Source organism: Apus apus, chromosome 2 (assembly GCF_020740795.1).
Source record: "Apus apus isolate bApuApu2 chromosome 2, bApuApu2.pri.cur, whole genome shotgun sequence".
Taxonomy (NCBI): Eukaryota; Metazoa; Chordata; class Aves; order Apodiformes; family Apodidae; genus Apus; species Apus apus.
The window spans coordinates 71097471-71115718 of NC_067283.1; the positions used below are offsets into that span (position 1 = coordinate 71097471).

At 39.0% G+C, this 18248-nt stretch overlaps 1 protein-coding gene across 2 annotated transcripts in view; it reads right to left on the reverse strand.

Moving 5' to 3' along the window:
- GMDS (GDP-mannose 4,6-dehydratase) overlaps positions 1-18248 on the reverse strand; it is a 421835-nt gene that overhangs the window by 72263 nt on the left and 331324 nt on the right. Inside the window, exons 8-9 of one of the 2 annotated variants that reach the window (XM_051611498.1) lie at positions 10011-10129; positions 595-691 (exon numbers count right to left, since the gene is read on the reverse strand). In XM_051611498.1, the coding sequence (XP_051467458.1) occupies positions 595-691; positions 10011-10129 (216 nt within the window). The remainder of the gene's footprint in view (positions 1-594; positions 692-10010; positions 10130-18248) is intronic. The other variant, XM_051611499.1, reaches the window with a different exon arrangement.

Here is an 18248-nt window from a genome sequence, read left to right on the forward strand (position 1 = left end):
AATGAGAATTTACTGAGTAGGACCCTGCAAATCACCTGAGAAAACAAAGCATACATGCATTTCTAAAATGGACATGTTGTGGTAGCCACAGTTACAAAGATCCAAGCTGAACAGGGGATACTCACTGGATGGAATTGAAACATTGTCATGAGGACACAAAAGGAGGTACTTTCAAAATCAAGCCTATTAGTGCCCACTTCCCTCTGCTCTCCCTTCTTGCAGCTGGAGAGATAACCACATATCCATTTGATACCAGAAGGAACAACAAGTTGTTCTGTGCTTTGTTTTTGTTTCCCATAAGGTGATGTTTCACCCCCCCTAGGCATCCCCTCTCCCATTCAGAGAGGGTGACAGAAGCCAGGCAGCATCTCAGCGGCCAGGCAAACCTGCTGCTCTGGGGCAGTGCTGCCTGCCCTCCACTTCCCAAGTAGCTGGCTGTGAAGGGGCCAACACACAGGCCAGTTTAGAGCTCTAAAAGCTGGCAGCAGGAGTGCAATTAAGTGGTTTTCACAGACTGCTGGCCAAATGCGGCAATTTATTGGCTCAGTGATTGGATTATTCATTTGCAAAGCTAAGAGAGGGCATTTTCTTTACCACTTCAGTTGGCCTGTAGTACTTGTGATTGACTGTCACATGAATCTTGCCAGTCTCCTTGCATCGTCCTACTTCATTTTCATTCTTCCCTTCCCACCTGTAAAGAGGATAAACATTTAATCAACCCATAATTACTTTAGTGCTCTGATCTTGCCAACATTTGGCTTGCTTTCATTTACTTGAGGCTGGTGTCAATTCTCCCTGCAGGACAGTATAAACTCATTAGCTATAGGAACAAAGGCAGAGTTTAGACTTGAATGGAGCAACAATGGCTTTTGAAGTCTCTTTGTTTTGGTTTTTGATTCAGTGGAAGGTCTAAAATACAGGACTTCCAAATTAAACACATAATGTTAGGGGCAAATAAAATGTCCTGATTTCAGAACATCTCATGTACCTGCAAATAAATATGACAGCGAGGTTTTTCATTTGTGGATTGGTTCAAAGTTGTTTTCTTAAAATATTTTTAATTCTTGTATTTTGGCCAATACTTTCAGGAACTCTTTAATCTGTTAAACTTACGGATGTGAAGTTCTATTTGAATAGCAGTAAGCTGCATAATTTAATTTGTGCTTAACTAGGAAAACCAAAACAAAAACAGTTCTGGCCATTTCAGTGCTAGCTCAAAATGGCACTTCACATACATGCATTGTAAACAGCACTTACTACCTATGAGCTGAAAGCCAGCTACTTTGTCCAAATTAGTTTCATATGTGTTGAACAGCCTGCAATTTACTGTAATTTATGTGATCTGGTTGCAACAATGAACTATTCGGTTAGTAACTGTCCTGGTCTAAAATTTTGATAGCAGCAGAAGAGGAAAGGTTTGGTGGTTGACTAGCTCTGTCTTTGGAAAGGCCAGCCGGCAGTCTGGAAGCATGAGGAAAATGCCCCCTCTTGAAACCAATGCTTCGTAGGAACGTAGCTTGGTGCATCAAACCTAATCCTCTGAATGTACAAAATCCAGAGTTATGATCAAAACTCTTTTCTCTCCTTGTTTTTTTGCCTCTAAGTGTACCTCCTGGGGCTCTGAACAAGCTTGGCACAAAAGTGCACTGATTAAATCCCTTATTTTATGTGTGTTTAAGTAAAATCTATGTAATTTAAATCAGCACTGTGATTTAGACCATTTAGCCTCAGTCACCAGCAATGAAAGGAACAGTGCCCTTTGCTTCCCACTTACTAATTGTACTGCCAGATTTTGGGATTTGTCACAGATTTGATTTCTCTTTGCTCCCATACCTCTCTGAAGCTCCTACAAGAATTTAATTATTTGACAATCTCAGCCTTAATTTTTGAGTTTCTCGCCCTGGGGGCTAAGGAGAAAAGTCTGAAAATGTGACCTCTTAAAACACCAAAAGGCACAAGGAAATACCAAACATGCATTTATTACCAGTTTTTAAATCTCACGATTTTTTAAGCCCAACTGATGACTTCTGGGTGACTAGCAAACCCTCTAGAATGCTTGATAGTGGGAACACTTCACATTGAAATAATTTCCAAGAGATAATAGCCGCAGTGAAGTCAGCTGTTAACAGTCATGCCATGATGCTAAAGATGATTTATAATTTAAATTTTCTTTCTTTTTCGCAATTGCTCTGTTTGAAGCCTGAACTGCAAAGTTTTCATTCAGAAGCCAAAACTAACATTAGTCCCTCCCTTTAAAGGGCAGAGGGTAAAAATGTGCAGGACTCAAATGAGCTTAATAGAAAACTAACCGTCACCAGTAAAACAACAGGAAGCGCTCAGATCAGAAGACGTCAGTTGTTGTTGGAGGTCACTGAGCAGAGAACCCCATTTAACACCCAACAGGCTCCAGAAGGCTTGGCTGAGCCAGTAAAGACTCACTTAATGTTGCTATCAAAGTTATATAACAATAGAAATTGCTTAAGAAGAAATCTCCACCCGTTTTGTTCAGCCCAGTAATGTGAAAAGTTCACAAGGAAAAAAAGAAAAAAAAAAGTACTTCTCATTGTGAACAAAGTAGTATTTGATAGCTGCACTTTTAATTACTACTGGCACCTCAGCACTCACAGCTGGAGACACCATACTGCTGATAAAAGGGATTGCACAGGGGCCAACCTGACACCAAGAGCAAGACATCCATTTGACTAACTAGCTCCTCCCCACCTCTTCCTTTAACAAGAAAAAAGAAAACCCAAACAACAAACCCACCAAAACCTTCCTTAATCTATAGTCAAGTTGCAGTCAGATCTGGAAAATGTAGTGCCAGATTATCCTGAGACATGAGCATGGTGGAGGAAGGCATGGGGAACCCTCATGTTGCTGTGGTTTTAGGTAACTCCAGCCACAAAGACTACCCAGATTTCTGCTCCTTAGGGCAGATGCCCAAGTAGGCAAGAAAACAAAAAGCTTTGTGTCGCTCATGGGAAATGCAAAGGATCCCTGGCTGAAGAAAGTTTGCCTCATCAGAGCTGGGCTAATTTTGCAAGGGATGAGCAGTGGTTCCTCCTGACCCCTGGCTAGTGTCAAAGCCCAGGGATTCCAGGCAGGTGCCTGCTGGCTTGGCACAGGCTTTTCACAAAATGCTCATCCTGGAGCCCTCAGGCAATGAGCCTCTACAGCAAGACCATTGCCCGCCCCACACTGGTGAGCTTTACCCTCTCACTGAAGAGATGGATGGGTCTGCTCCCACAGCTGACAGCATCAGCCATATGACAAAATGCTCTGCACCCCAAGAAGGACTCATGAGACTGTGTGCCTGCTACTGCCAAAGCAGGTTTGATGCCCTCTGCAGCCCTGCTGATTGCCTCACTGCTGCTGATGGGTGCTTTTAGGATTGTGTAGGAAGACACTAATTGTCAGCTCTGGTGGATATCACTACTATCATTGACCTCAGAAGTTTCCACAAAGCTAAGTTAATCATGTTTCAAATGCACATGCAAGTTTATGTGTTTAAAAAGTTCTTCCCCTCAAGAGCTTTCACATTCTGGATTTACAGTGGAATGCACTGTTTAATTTAAGGCTAATTCCATATCTTCTGATAACTACTATTATAATACCTATTATCATCGGTGATGAACATTCCTTCTTCTCTTTGTCTCTGGAGATTCCAATTATCTTCCATTTCCTATAAATACTTAGTAAGACAGCAAACTTCAAGCTCTGAAAATGTCCACAGATACAGAGGATTTTCTGAGGACAAAGAGCTGGGAGGGCCCACTCGGATGGGTGTTAGGTGGGCAGGTAAGGACACAGGGGAGCGAGGATAATCAAGGGAGGGTGGGAATAGCAGTGCAAGGGACCAAATGGTCCAAATGGCTGTAGCTGAGAAGCAAACAAAGCAAAGTACATATATTCTTGATGTGGCAAATAAATCAATTAAAAATGAAACCTTTCACAAAAGCACAGATAAACCAAACAAGTGCATTTTGTCTCCTTGCTTGATCTTTATGTAGAAACAGAACTGATAGCATTTAAAAGATATTTAAAACCACTAGTAGCTAGAGCTGCTCAGCCTCATTATAGAAAATAAAACTATCACATGCACCTTTTAAATAAAATATATAGCAATATGAAAATATTGCTCTTCTTCCACAGCTAATATGACATACCATTTGTGTAGACTTCTTGGATTTGTGGCTTACCTGCTGCTACACGCACAATTAAGCTGAAGTACTTCATTCCATCCTGGCACTTTAAAAACAGCAAAACTGACACCATATAACAGACTGCTAATGTCCTTTGCAAGTAATCTTTTGTAGGGGAACATTAAAGATGACTCTTCATATGTTCCTTTGCCACCAACTCAACCACCAACAGCTCTGATGTTTCAAAGCAATCAAGGCTATAGGATTTGCTTAACCATGATCTTGTGTGCTTAAATTTAAAGAACAAGTATGCTACCATAGAGGGATGTACTGAAGTTTTTTTCAAATGCTCTATGAATCAGGTCTTCAGTGTTTGTTCACTAAAGGAACACAGTCAAAACAATGCTACTGTTGTTATTATATTCCCAGTATTGTCAAGCTCACATTTTAAAAATCTAAATTGTGACCCCCACATTATGAAATTTAAAAAAAGAATACATGCTGGGCTCCCTTTTTTTTTTTTTTTTTCCTTTTTTTTTTTTTTTCTTTCTTTTTTTTCTTGAAGCTCTTATCCCTTTACTCCAAATTGTGAAAGCTGGTGTTGAGAAGAAAATGTTTTCTCAAGAGATATTAATGCTTCTGTGAAAATAAAAAATATTCTGGAAAGAAAAGCTTTAGTTTCAAGTCAGTTCCATTACTGTCAATCTGAAACAAAATGATATTAATACCATCTAAAAAAAAGGCTTTGACATTTTCAGAATGTGAAAATTTGTTTTTTTTTTCTTTTTCTTTGAGAATGGCTTTAAGAATTATTTTAAAGTTATTCTTTCTTTAAAAGGAGGTTGGAAGAGAACCAAATTGATCCAGCTTACTGAAATCAGATGTTTTTCCAAATTGCATTTGTGAGAATAACTTCAATTTCATTTGGGAGGAAAAAGCGGGGAATTTCCCATGAAACACCACATTTAATTCTCACCCCAGTTTTCTATAGGAGAAACTCTCATATCTCTTATGATGCATGAAACCAGATAATTAAATTGTTACAGTCTTCAAACCTTAATTTGAGTTCTGAAACAGTTATTAGGTTTGCTTACAGATAAACCTCTGCACAAGTAAGGAAGTAATAAAAGCTTGCTCAGCTGGAAGAGTTAATTCTCCAGCTAAGGTGGACTAAATGCCCCCTAAAACCTTTACTCTACAGTGAGAATGGTGATAAACGTGGTGCAGTCCTATGCGAGGACCCTTGCTCACGTGTGCTCTCCCAGGCCAGCATTCTTTACTGATCTGGCTGGATTCGTTTCAACTGTCACTCTTTAAAATATCTTCAATTTCTGTACGAGATTGTTTGTTCCCTTCCTTCTCATCTGAAAGCTTCTGGTTTTCCTGAGCTCCTACACACAACACATAGCACTAGCCAGCCAGCAATTTCTGATGGGCAAGAGACAGACCTGGAAACAACAGCTATTCTGATGATGACTTTTGATGGCTCCTGGTCCATGTCCCCACAGCAACAATACTAACATATGGTTGGCTTTCCATTCTTAGAGCAATCCTTGAAATCTCCTGTGTTTCTGTAACCCAACCTTCCCTTTGAAGGTAAAAAGAAAAAAGAAAAAAAACAACAAAAAAACAAACCACAAACCCCCTCCTCCCTCAGCTCAATCTCAGTTCAACCTTCACTGTCACTGAAGAGGCCACTGCTCCACTTCTGCTAGTAGTTCACCTCATTAGACCCTATAGCTTATGTGAAAACTTCCCTTTTTAAGGCTGATCTTTTATAAGACCAACTGGCATGTTAGTTAAGATAAAATTTGTATGTAAAGCCAAATGACCAGAGTAAAATACTAATTTTTACTGAATTAATTATGATCCTGGAAGCAACGAATATTTCTGTAGCAAATCTGCATGTATTTTTGTATTAATAAACCCCACAATAAATCTTTTCACTGCTTGAATAGTTGTGGGGTGTTTGGGTTTTTTTCCTTTTTTTATTTTTATTTTTTCTTTCCACATTTGCAGACAGCAGTCTTTGTAGCACTCTGCAAAGAACACTGAGTGCTGTAGTGGTTTCAGGCTATCTTTGCAATCCTGTTCTAATTTAATAAGATTAATGACAGAAAATTAGTCAAGACAAGCATTTGCCTGTTTAGTTTACCCTGCTGTAGTTCAAATTATAGGCGGGAAGTGTTTCCCCCAAGTACTACTTAATTAGTAATAAGTAGAAGGGAAAGTAAAAGAAAAAAAAGTGTAATCCTTACAGGGGGAAAATATTTGTAGCTCTGAGGCTTTCCTGTTAGTACAAAGGACTGAATTTGAATGATTCAGAGGACTTTATAATTTTAAATTTCTCCCTTGAAAAATAAATGTTAGACGAAAAAAACACACAAGGTAGATAAACCTCTGTGTACAGTTTACAGTCAGTTTCAGAGAGATAATCGGTCTTATTGCAGCTGTACATTTCATTAGTTACAAAAATGCAGTAAAGTTTCTTTCTCTCTTATTTTGGCTAGAAGACAGAGTCCTGACAAGTGCTAATGACTGGCTATGACAGAGTCATGTTATATTTTTGGAAAGACTTTTTAGGCTGTCTTGGATTTTCAGCTGTTTGAGTTAATATGAATTGCTAGGAAGACAAAAAAGTAAAAAAAAACACAAAACAAAACAAAACATTTTTAGTTGGTTGGTGGGGCAGCCAGGATTGCTCTTCTTCCTGTTCTCTGCTGCAATATCAAGATGTGACAGCTAAGACTGTGTTACATTTGCAACTTTCTGTGCCAAAGCACAAACTAGGGACTGTTGTGAGCCCCTGCATACATGCCCTGTGTTCTCAGACGCGCTACGAGCTCTGCCAACTGCTGCTTGCCGTGACATCCCTCCTGGCCATTTACTCCATCATTCCATCAATTTTGAAAGGCACATTGTACAGCAATACTAAAAAGTTGTGCCATCACTTCCAGCAGTGAAAAGGGCTGCTGGAACTTTCCCAGATAAAATTTTGAGATTGCAAAATTTCGTAATACCTGCAACCTTGCACAAAAAACCCCAAGCCCAACCAACCAAACAATTTAACCAAACTTTTAGGAAGGGATATAGGAAGAAAGCAGCCATTCTCACAGGAACTCATTTAGCAACTGCACTCTAGTGCACTGGTTCTTAGGTGCCTCATAAATTGTAAAGAAACAGATCAATGGGAGTCACCAGTGGGGTCTCGCAATGTTAAAAGGGAGGATTTCACTGCCAGGTTACTCCCTGAAGAAGATATGTTCAAACTGGAGGAGGTGGGAGTAGAAATCCCTTGGGGGTTTCAAAGAATGTGAGAGGTTAGCAGCTGTCCAGCTGCAAAGCCAGTGAGGGTAAAGACAGAGCATGTGGGTGCTGCAAAAGGCTGACACCTAGAAAAATGGTGTGGGCCAGGCTGATATCTAGAAAAATTATGAAGATTCTCAAACAAACTTTCCAAATCCTTAGAAATATTTCACATGTAGTGCCAGGTGAAAGATGAACAAAGGCAATGGGATGAGTAGTGGGATCTGTTGTGACACTACTCCCACCCTAGGATCAAAGGGAAGGGATGGCTGGTTTATTAAGCTAAACACTATCTAAAATGATCAGAATTACACCACTGTCAAAATGATCAGCAACAAAATTATCATTAGCACCTAAAATGTCACCTTAGTCCCCATGTATATAGCTATTTATACATCACCTGTAAATGGCTTAAGGAATTAATAAATTAGTCAGTGAAGAGAAATGTCAGAAGAGCCATGAGGATTAGCAGCCCAAGCCTCATTTCTAAAGCAATTTAGATTCCTAAAAATCCATGTTACTAGAGGTCAAGTGGTTTCTTATACAATTTTTGAAAATTTCTTTTATTGATTAGTAAAAAAAAAATGCAACTATGCCTTAGTACGAACCAAATACCTGCCCTACCTCATCATTTGGAGTCATGCTGTAGAGTTTTCCTAAGAGAGAAACTCACAACTGATTGATTCAATTCAAACACTGGTGGCGGTAATCACGAACATGAATTATATGCAGTCCACTGTATGGAGTCACATGTAAGCAAAAATTAAACAAACAGGACACAAAATCTTGTGTGTTAGGACCAACTAAATCTAAAATAAGCCTTTAATATCCTCTCAATAACAGAAGCTATTAATAAAAGAACTTTCAGTTTTATTTGTGTAATAGTTTTTTTCTTTAGGTTTTTCTCTAGGGTTTAATTAGCTATGTGAAAAATATATGCTGATTCGTCTGTGCTGCAAAATGTTGAGATTTCTTAGGCCAATAACAAAGCAGGCAATTTAATTTTAAACTAATGGATAAACTTACTGACATCAAAAGAAACGGTGATATTGAGAACATCTGTAAAGAGAGACATTCAGCTAGGTATAGATCTATACATTTTAGTTTCTAACTTTAGGGAGTCAAAATTAAAAATAATAATAAATTAAAAAATGTTCAACAAATCTTTATTCTTGCCTTTGAAAACACTACATATGGACAAAATTGTTCTCAAAATCTTGGGAATGCTTACTTAGATGGAGCATCTGAATCCACAGCATATTTGTATCAATGCTTACTAGGGAGAATTAACTTATAAACACAAGAAAGGAAAGTATAGAAAAAGGAGAAAAAGAAAAGAAAGACACAGCAATTACCAGAGCTCCTTCTGCCTCCACTTTACCTTGTCAAACCTCACTGCTGTTAAGGCATACAGGACAATGTATGATCACCCAGGAACATCTCAGTATCAAGATATGCTAAAATTATGGAGAAAAATTTATTCCCAAATCTGAGAGCTTTGGGGCTAGAAATCCTATTTATACAGTCTCTCTCTCCCCCCATCAGAATTTTTTCTGGAAGCTGATGCCAAAAATTGAAACCAGACTAAAAACTCATTGAGGGGAAAATGTTATTACCTCCCCAGCCACCCACTGGTTGTTCAAATAGTATTGTATATATCTGTGCACTTCTGCATATTTATTGAATTTGTCAAGTTTTTGTTCCCAAGTAAAACTTATTGGCCCTGTCAAAAGTTCACCAGCTGCACAAGTGACTTTGATGGCCTGAGGAACAGAGCTGGCGCTAGCGTCATGGAAGAGCCTGTGGCTTTCCTCTCCCTTTTCCAGCTGAGATCGGTATGTTGATGCATGGGGCCCAGAGAAGATACAGAAGGAGGGAAATTGAAAAAATAATAAACAATAAAAATATAAATTACAGAAGGCGCTCACCAAGCCATCCTGATTTTATTATACGGCCTTGAGAAGGAATTTTGTATTTTCAATCAAACTATGCGGAATATGCATTGTAAACATTCTGCACCCACCGCTCAGCATTTTTATGGCTTAGTAGGAGAAGAGCTAATAGGAATGTAGAGTGGGTTGCTACATAATCCCTGTGGTGTGGCTGATGGGCTGTCATGGAGAAATAACAGGGTTGGCAGGTGTCATCTCTTGAGATGGCAGAGGATGGGAGCAGAACTGTGCAGATGGGGGGCACAAAATTGAGAATTTGACAGAAAAGCCCCTTTTGCAGCAGTGATGAACCGCACCCTGGAACCAACCTCTTTGGATGGGCATCTGTCCCCCAAGGTGGGGGGTGAACAGGACAACAGAGAACAAAGACTTGCAATAAAAATTAAGACAAACCTGCCTTTTTTGTTTTTTTCTTCTTATTGATCTAGAGGGCAACACTAGTGGTACCCACTGTGTGGCAGTCATTTATACCCAGAAAGTCTACCATACTACAAAATTAGAAAGTGAGGAGTAAAAAATAAAAGTGTAGAGAAACAATACTCTGTAACACAGCAAACTGAACAGGCTAGAAATGTTCAACCTGTGGCTGATATTGCATGTTCATACTTACACAATGGTTTTCCCTATGTGTTTAAATGACTTCTCCACAAATTCACGGACACTATGGACCTCCCCAGTGGCTATGACAAAGTCCTCGGGCTCATCTGTTTGCAACATCAGCCACATGGCCTGCAGAAAGAAAAACAAAGCCAGATTCATTGCACTTGTAAGTGGCCTTTTTGGTACGTGATATTAGACTACAGCATTTTTGGTTTGGAAGTGACTACACATACACACATGTATCCCAAGCAGGGGAAAATAACACTTTCCTAACATGGTGGATAATAGTTCAATGCAACTCTGAAAAGAGTTAAATTATTCCTTATTATAGAAAACAATGCCGTACTTGATTTCCAATTTGTTTCACAGCAGGGGTTTCTGCACGGGAGATTTTAATATGTTTACTTTTGAACACTGAGACTTGGTTTAGTGCTCAAAACCGTGGATTCACTTGTTTAAAGCACTGAATTGACACAGATATGGAGAAAAGAACTACATTTTGTGATGTTTCAGCCCAGTTGTGCTGTTTGTTATAGAATGATGTCAAACACATCAATTCATGAAAATATGGGCCCTTTTGGATATGTTACATTTGCTTTGGCTAAGTTCAGATTTTAATGAAGAGTAAGTCATTAAAAAGGTAGCTAAGAATAGTCAACATTTTATTTCACCAAGTCAATTTGGTTTTGCTCTTGAATATGTGCTGAATGTTACATATTAAAGCACAGTAGCAGAAATTTTTTCTTTTGACTTGGGGACACAGAGGACACTGGTAGAACAGCGAGAGAACCATTCACATCTCTTTCAGAGAACTGTTTGTGCAGCAACAAAAATCACGATAGGTTTTGAAGCAAAACTTCATGTGATTGTCAACATATTTGCATTTCAGGGGAGGAGGTTTACTTCCCACAGCAATGTCTTTCACAAAGCCCCCTCCCACAAACAAGTAATGACAGATGAGCACCATCTTGGAGGGCTGACAAGCTAAGTCAGCATGAAAGCAGGAAAGCAGATGGAAAACGAGGCAAGCAAAGACACATATGACTTGTCTAAGGTATCACGGCAGGTACATTTCAGTTTTCTGATGTGCTAGCCACTGCTCTGGTGACTAGACTATTTGACTGTCTAGAAGCTGTAGGCAGACAAAATAATTATTACTTTAGATCAATCAAAATGATGTAAACACTTCATTTCCTTTGGAGAGTAAAAGGGAATACCTGTATGGCATGATCCCCATTTAATAAATAACCAGAAAAGGAAAACAAAATAATTCAACTTTCTCTCCATATGGTAGAAGGACTGTCATATTCTCACAGTGTAATCCACAACGCTATTTGCATTGACCTCTTCACATCAGCTTTAAAGAAAACAACTTTAGTAGGTCCCTTGATGGTAGTGGATACTCTGCAAATCAGATTAATAAAAGCTTTGGGACAGCTCAGTTTCTCTTGGTAAATACCACCTGAAATATTCAATTTCCCCCCCCCCTCCTTATTCTTAATAAATCAGTGTCCAGCAAAGCAAGGCGATACATTCCACTTAAATGGTTCTATTTCCAAGTAATTTTTCTTTCCAGTTATTATTTTATGCATCTTCCAAAGTTTTGACAAGATTTTATTAACATGTTCCTTTTGAACCTTTTTGCTTCTTGAACGTGCGTGGAAGGCTGGGTTTTGGGCAACTGCTGTGTAAGTCCTTGACATTAATTGTGCTTTTGGGATATGACCTGCTGGGCAGGACAATGGCAGAAACTTTATTTTTCCTTTCCAGGGCTGAACTTCCTAGCCAGTGACGCAGAAATACCCGGCTGGCTGATGAAACTCCTCTTGTGGGGAGGAGATGTCTTAACTTGTATCTCCCATATGAGCTTTCTTGGAACATTGGGGTTTCCCTGCTGATTTGTGAGGTCACCGTAAATCACCAACTCCTGTTTCTTCATGACTGGACAAGCTTTTGGGATTCACAGTAGTAGCAGCTTCACAGAAAGATACAAGGAGTATCTAAAATAAGAACTGACAGTTAGGGTTCTCTTAGCCTAGTCCCTGATTTCACAGATCTTCAGCTTTCATTAAACAGCCCAGGTGAAAACATCCAGCTTCCTCATATGAGAAGTCACTATTTGAGTGAATAAGGATTTCCTAGATTAGACAGTCAGTCAGAGTCAGAATTTACAACAGTTCTCCTCATTTTAGTCGATGTTTGCTGTACATTTTGAATTCAAGGTCTTGCCTTTCTGTGTTTGAAACATACACAGCACTGTAGTGTCAGTTACGTGTGACAGAGCTGTAACAATCAAACCTCATTTATTGGTAAAAATAAGCCCCTACCCCCCAAATACCATGTTTGTTGACCAAATATGCAATATTAGCACAAGGACCTGATATTTACTATGCACGTTTGCAAATCAATATTAATTGTATCTTGTAATACTTATAAATTAATATTAATATGTCTAAGAACAAGGATCAGACTTATGGAAATTTTTTTGCCATCCCTCCACTTTTAATTACCTCAGTATTGTAATTCATTGGATATAATTTCATGTGGGTGCTTAAGAAGAGACATTCAACCATCCAGTGAGTACTGGAAATACTTACGCATTAATTTTGTGTATTAATATAAAATAGCACTGGAAGGTTTTTTTTTTTTTTTAACTCTAAAATGTGCACTACATTGAAGAAGACAGCTACAAAATCCTAATAAAAACCCATCCTTTGAGAATTGGTCCCACCAAATTTTATGCATTTGGATGTATCAACTCCTGTCTAACATTTCAAAGACCAAGCAGTCACTGTCTTAGAAATACAACTTAAACAGCAGTAAATTTCTATAGGTTCAACTTAGCAACAATCAAAAGATGCAGATAGAGTTGCTCAGAGCAATTTTTTGCCTCAACTCTTACAAGGAAAGAATGTTTAGATTAATGATTACTTGAGAATTTATCACTGATGATTATTTTTTTTTTTGGCATTCACAATTGTTGGCATTTACCTCAATCAAACCAGGTATGAAAAAACCCAAACAACTAAAAGGCTAAAAATTACATACAAAGGAAGCAATAGTTCCGTTTTGCTTTGAGGAGGGCAACCAAATGCTGGTGCTTTGAATGGAACTGCATGAACAGTCCATTAAAAAACACAAAGGCAAGCAAGAATATAGGAAAATCTTCAAACAAGCTCCACGTTCAAATCTGTATTTCCACAGGTACAGCTTGTGACAACCAATGAGAAATCTGTGTCCAAAAAGAAGCTATGTGCTTTCCCTTACAGCAAGTGCCAGCGATGTGCTTCCTACCACATCAGACTAATAAAGGCCCTTGACCTATCAATTTCTAGGCATTTCCTTTAAGAGTTCATATTGTACCAGACTCTGGGCTGAGAATAAGAGGAAAGTGGGAGATACAGCTCTGGGTTTATTTGTCGTTACTAAATGGCTTACTGGTTTTAACAGAGGGGAAAAGCTTTGTTTAAATTTCCACTGAAAGTAATTAATGGTTATTGACTGGCAAATGAAGAACAGGTGACACTCTGAATTAGAAGATAAATGATCTCATGTTCTAGCGTGATAATGGCTTAGTAATTGCTACAAAGCCTCAGCCTAGTGCGTCCCATCATAATGCTAGATCATGTCCAGAACACAAAGGCCTCTGTGTGAGAGGTATTCAGCCATTCACCTCCAGATACAGCTGCAGAGTGATTTGCTCCATTTATTCTCTGATGGACTGCACAACTGAGGCAAAAGTTCACCCATTCTCACCTTCCTGTTCACATGCTGAACCACATGACCCATGACATGGCTGAACTGGGATAAAAACACTGCCCAGCTTTGGCTCTTGGCTATCTTTTAACCATCACAAGGTCATATATTTCGGAATTCTTCTGGTGCAGGAATGGAGAATCAGGGAGTTTCCTGTATTTCTTTGTAAAGGCTTTTTTGGAAGGACTGGCAGCATGTAAGGAAATTGTTTGTGTTCAGTTCTGCTACCCTCTCCGTAATTTTTAATTTGATCCAGTAAACAAAAAGTGCACAAATATTGAAAAGGAGGAGAAAACTACTATGGAAATAATTCAGGTTTCAGCTCTCTTAGAATAAGACTGTTCCTTTAATGGCAAATGTAACAAAATGTATTTTTCATATTTGAACTGTTTTTGGCTCTGATCTAGTGACTCACAAAGTCTAAGGGCAATACTATGTCATTTGCATTTAAAGACAGACATCTAACCGGAGAGAGATATGTAGCAAGTCTAGCAAGTGGATACACTTACACGATTATGTGGACTAGGGTATCTGTTCTGCATGCCTGAACTACAGCCTCTGCCAAAATCTTTCATCTTTCCTCTCTTCCCTTTTTTGTATATAAGCCCTTGCCAGTGGTAAGCACCATTTTCAAGCAACGTACCCAAAACATGAGCCAGTCCTCTCCCTGCCCAAATTTCTTGGCTTTCACAGTTGTTTGCACCTGGGATAGTGAAGGAGAAAACCCAAGCCGGCCAAACATAACCCCTGTATAGGTACATTCTGTGCGTGCCAATGCTGCTGTGGTTGTGATGTGTCTGGTTGTCTCGAGCATCTGGAGTATGTTGTAGATGTGTTTCACCATTAACTTCCAGCCCAGAATACCAGTGAGAAAACATTTATTAACCAGGCTGTCATCCATGGATAACAAAGACCCAGTAGCTAAGGTTATGTTTAACTCTCTATATTTGATACTTTTCTTTCACTGTCTGCTCTTAGCACTGTATATTGTTGAAATGGGCTCATAATCAGATATCTGCCTATTTAAAAGAAAAAAGAAATATAAATCCAACTTTCAGAGACTTTAAAGTACAACAGATGATTTCAGCTGTAGAAGTAAATGACGGTTTTTCAAGAGGATGAGCAGTCTTTTCTTATGTCTCATCCAGTCCAAGACTCAAACCAGATATGACTGAACAGACACACGATGTGATAAATGGAAAATGTTATCGTTGGTACTAATTATTATTGTCCTGTGCTGCTACACAGCTTTTTTTTTTTCCCAAGTCCTATACTGTCAAAAAAATATTCCATACATGTTTCTAGGTATTATGCAGAAAACTTCTGGCTGCTTTGTACTTACCACATGCACAAAAAAAATCAAACCAAATCAGTAATGTTTACTTTAGGAGATGGAACAGATAGTTGCAGCCTGATACAGGGTGCATTGTCCATGTGTTTTAGAGACAAAGAAGCAGAGACTGGCGAGCGTCTAGCTCTACTTAGTTATCACTTGCAGAGGGCATGGGTTACCTCAAGGCTGTCAACAATTAGGGAGCAATTTCTGACTAAGTTAGAAAACATCACCACCCAGAGAGACCCCAGAGTACATTATCCCCATTTACAGAAATTCTGTGTCTTTACAGTATTCCATACTCTATTGTCTAGAATCGGGCAGAAGAATTCAGTGGGTTGGACATGGAATTCTCTAGTGATCCTAAACCTAGCTATCCTGCTGGGGTCACCACTGAGAAGGAGAATTGAGCATTTTGGGCCAAAGCATGACGCGTCTTTACACGGGTGTGGCAGCAAAGGAGAACCTTCTCCCCATATGGTGAGCACAAAGGCCTGGCATGACTGCTGTTTCTGCAAGCATCATGAGGAGATGCTCCTGTTGTGCCACAAAAGACAGAGTTATTGTATCACCTCCCTCTCCGCATTGTCCCAACTCAATCGAACTAGTGTGGAAAGAGACTGCTCAGCACCTTCTGTGCTGCGCGACATGGGGAGATGTGATGCCCACGCACTTCCTGCCTGCCTGGATGTGAAGCAGTTCCAGATGCCATCACTCTGTTCTTCCTGACACAATCCAGCTGACTGGTTGTGGTTTCACAAGCTGCTACAGAAATTACCACAACTGATGATCTTACCTTCGAAAAGTGAGACTGGGGACATGGACTCAGAGCTCTGAAACCAGACTGACTTCCAGTTTGCCTGTTTATTTACTTTTGGAGAGGCAGGGAAGGAAGAAGAGGTGCTGTGCTGACTGAGTCACCCACATCTGATTGACTTCTGTGACTGTTAAAAGCGTAGGTGTGTATTGGGTGTACCCACTGGGCATGAGAGAGAGATATATAAGAAGATTATATAAAAAGACAGTAACACATACATATAGTACACAACAGAGGGGAAAAAAAATCTCCTTACGCACGTTCTGCACACAATAGGGGCACAGCACCCATGGCTGAAAAACACTAACGAAGCTCAAGTGCAGCAAAACCCCCCCTGCGATCAGAATATAAGCTGCCTCTGCCTGAAAGCCAACACAAAAGCACTGGGCATGATCCCATACTCCCTGTCACAATGGGAGTTCAGTCTAAGTAATGACTATTGCTTTAGTACTTGTTTCTTACGATGTTATAAGGCAAGCACGGCAGGGAAACTCTTGCCAAAGAAAACCACAGGGATGTGCTGCCAGGCATGCTGATACTCCAAGGAGCCAGTGACAGCAGGAATATGAGAGTATGCATAATCAATGTACTCCTATGTTGTTTTTTTTTTTCCTACAGTATGTCCCTTCTTGCTCAGTTGCATAAAAAGTAAGGGTGCACACCCAATAATCAAGAACCTTAATATGTGTTGCAGCTTGTATTTCAAAGGCAAACAGTAGTTCATGACTGAGGCCATTGTCTGTCATTGCAACAAGAGTGACACTTATCATAACCTCAGCCCTCTCTCAAAACCTACAGCAAAAGAGGTACTGCCCAAGAAATGCAGGACATATGCCTGTTCCTTTCCCCTGAAGAGTCATCATCCTGTTTTCTCAGATCACCAAAAATCTCACCATCAGTGCACGATTGGTTCCTCAAGGAACTTTCATTCACGGAAAAATCCTTCTGAATACCACCATTTAAGTATCTATCAGATCTCATCAGTTTAAATACATTTTGAAATGTTTCTTCCTTAACAGTGTAATGCTGAACATAAGGACTCCAATGTCTGTGTACAAAGCTTTTCCTTTAGCATTGTCCTTTCTACTCATGCAGAGGAGACATTGAGTACTTACGACATGGCAGCTGATTCCATTCAGAAGAGCAACATTTGCAAACCATGAAAAGTTACATCACTGACAGAAAAGGTATAAAATAAGAACAGATTAGAGACAAAAACATTTTCCTGAGAGGAAAAACACATCCTGAGGTAAGAAACAATGAAAATTTTACCTTAAGAATCCAAATAAAGTAAACAAACAACAACAAAAAAACAAGTTCACTGATGTATATATTCAAAGTTGCCTAGGGTATATTTACAGAGGCAATATGACGTGACTAATTTTATAAACTTTCTTACAGGTTTTCAGTTACAGTTGATAAACTGCCACAGAAGCTATTTGAAGCATGCTTGATGGTTTAGTCAAATACTACAATTTGGCCATAGATGTGAGCTTGTTCAGAGCTGAACTGTGTTCAGATCCATGACTGTTTTTTGCTTTCAAGTTAAAAGAGCATAGTTGATATATTTAAAGAGAGTAATCCAACAATTATAAAGTTACTAAGATAATAAAATACCTGATAATCTTTGTGGAACATCTTGAATGAAAACAGTATCAATGTCTTTTGAAACAAAAGCCCTCACATCTGTAGGAAATACTAGGAAATATTGTCTAACTTTTCTCTTGTAAGCAGATAGACCAATTGTTTTACAGATCTCAGGGAGGACTTGTGAAACTTTAGTAGGCAGTTTTATTAATAAAAACCACAAGAATTATAATCCAGATAAACCTTAAAGGTGAACCTTCCCTGTTAACACAACACTGTGTTTCTCATATGCACCACAGTTGAACACAAAGTTCTCATTGTGTTATCAAAAACTAGATTACTGCTTTTTTTTCCCCTTTTTATTTCCTTGTGTCACTGAGTGTCAAAATACTGTTCTTTCAATACATGGAAGTATTTGTATACAGTTTTATAACTGATCTTTAGCTGCTAGCTGGAGGCAAAAAAGAAACAGTAAAGCTGCTGTTGGGAAACTTCACCAACAATGAAAATTAATATACTCCTTTTTTCCTGCCAAAAAAATCTGAACAGATTTTTGGTTCACAATGGTTTGTTTATTCTTCAAATGGTTAAATTGGAAGTGACATGTGTGACACAAAGTAATTTAAATGAAAAGATACAGAAAGGATGCATATATGCTCTTGTTTCTTTCGTTTTAATTTTGGAGGATATTGTCGCAGTTGCTAACAAAGGGGTGTCTTAAATTCCATTTAAGAAAAAAGGGAGATAAATTCAAA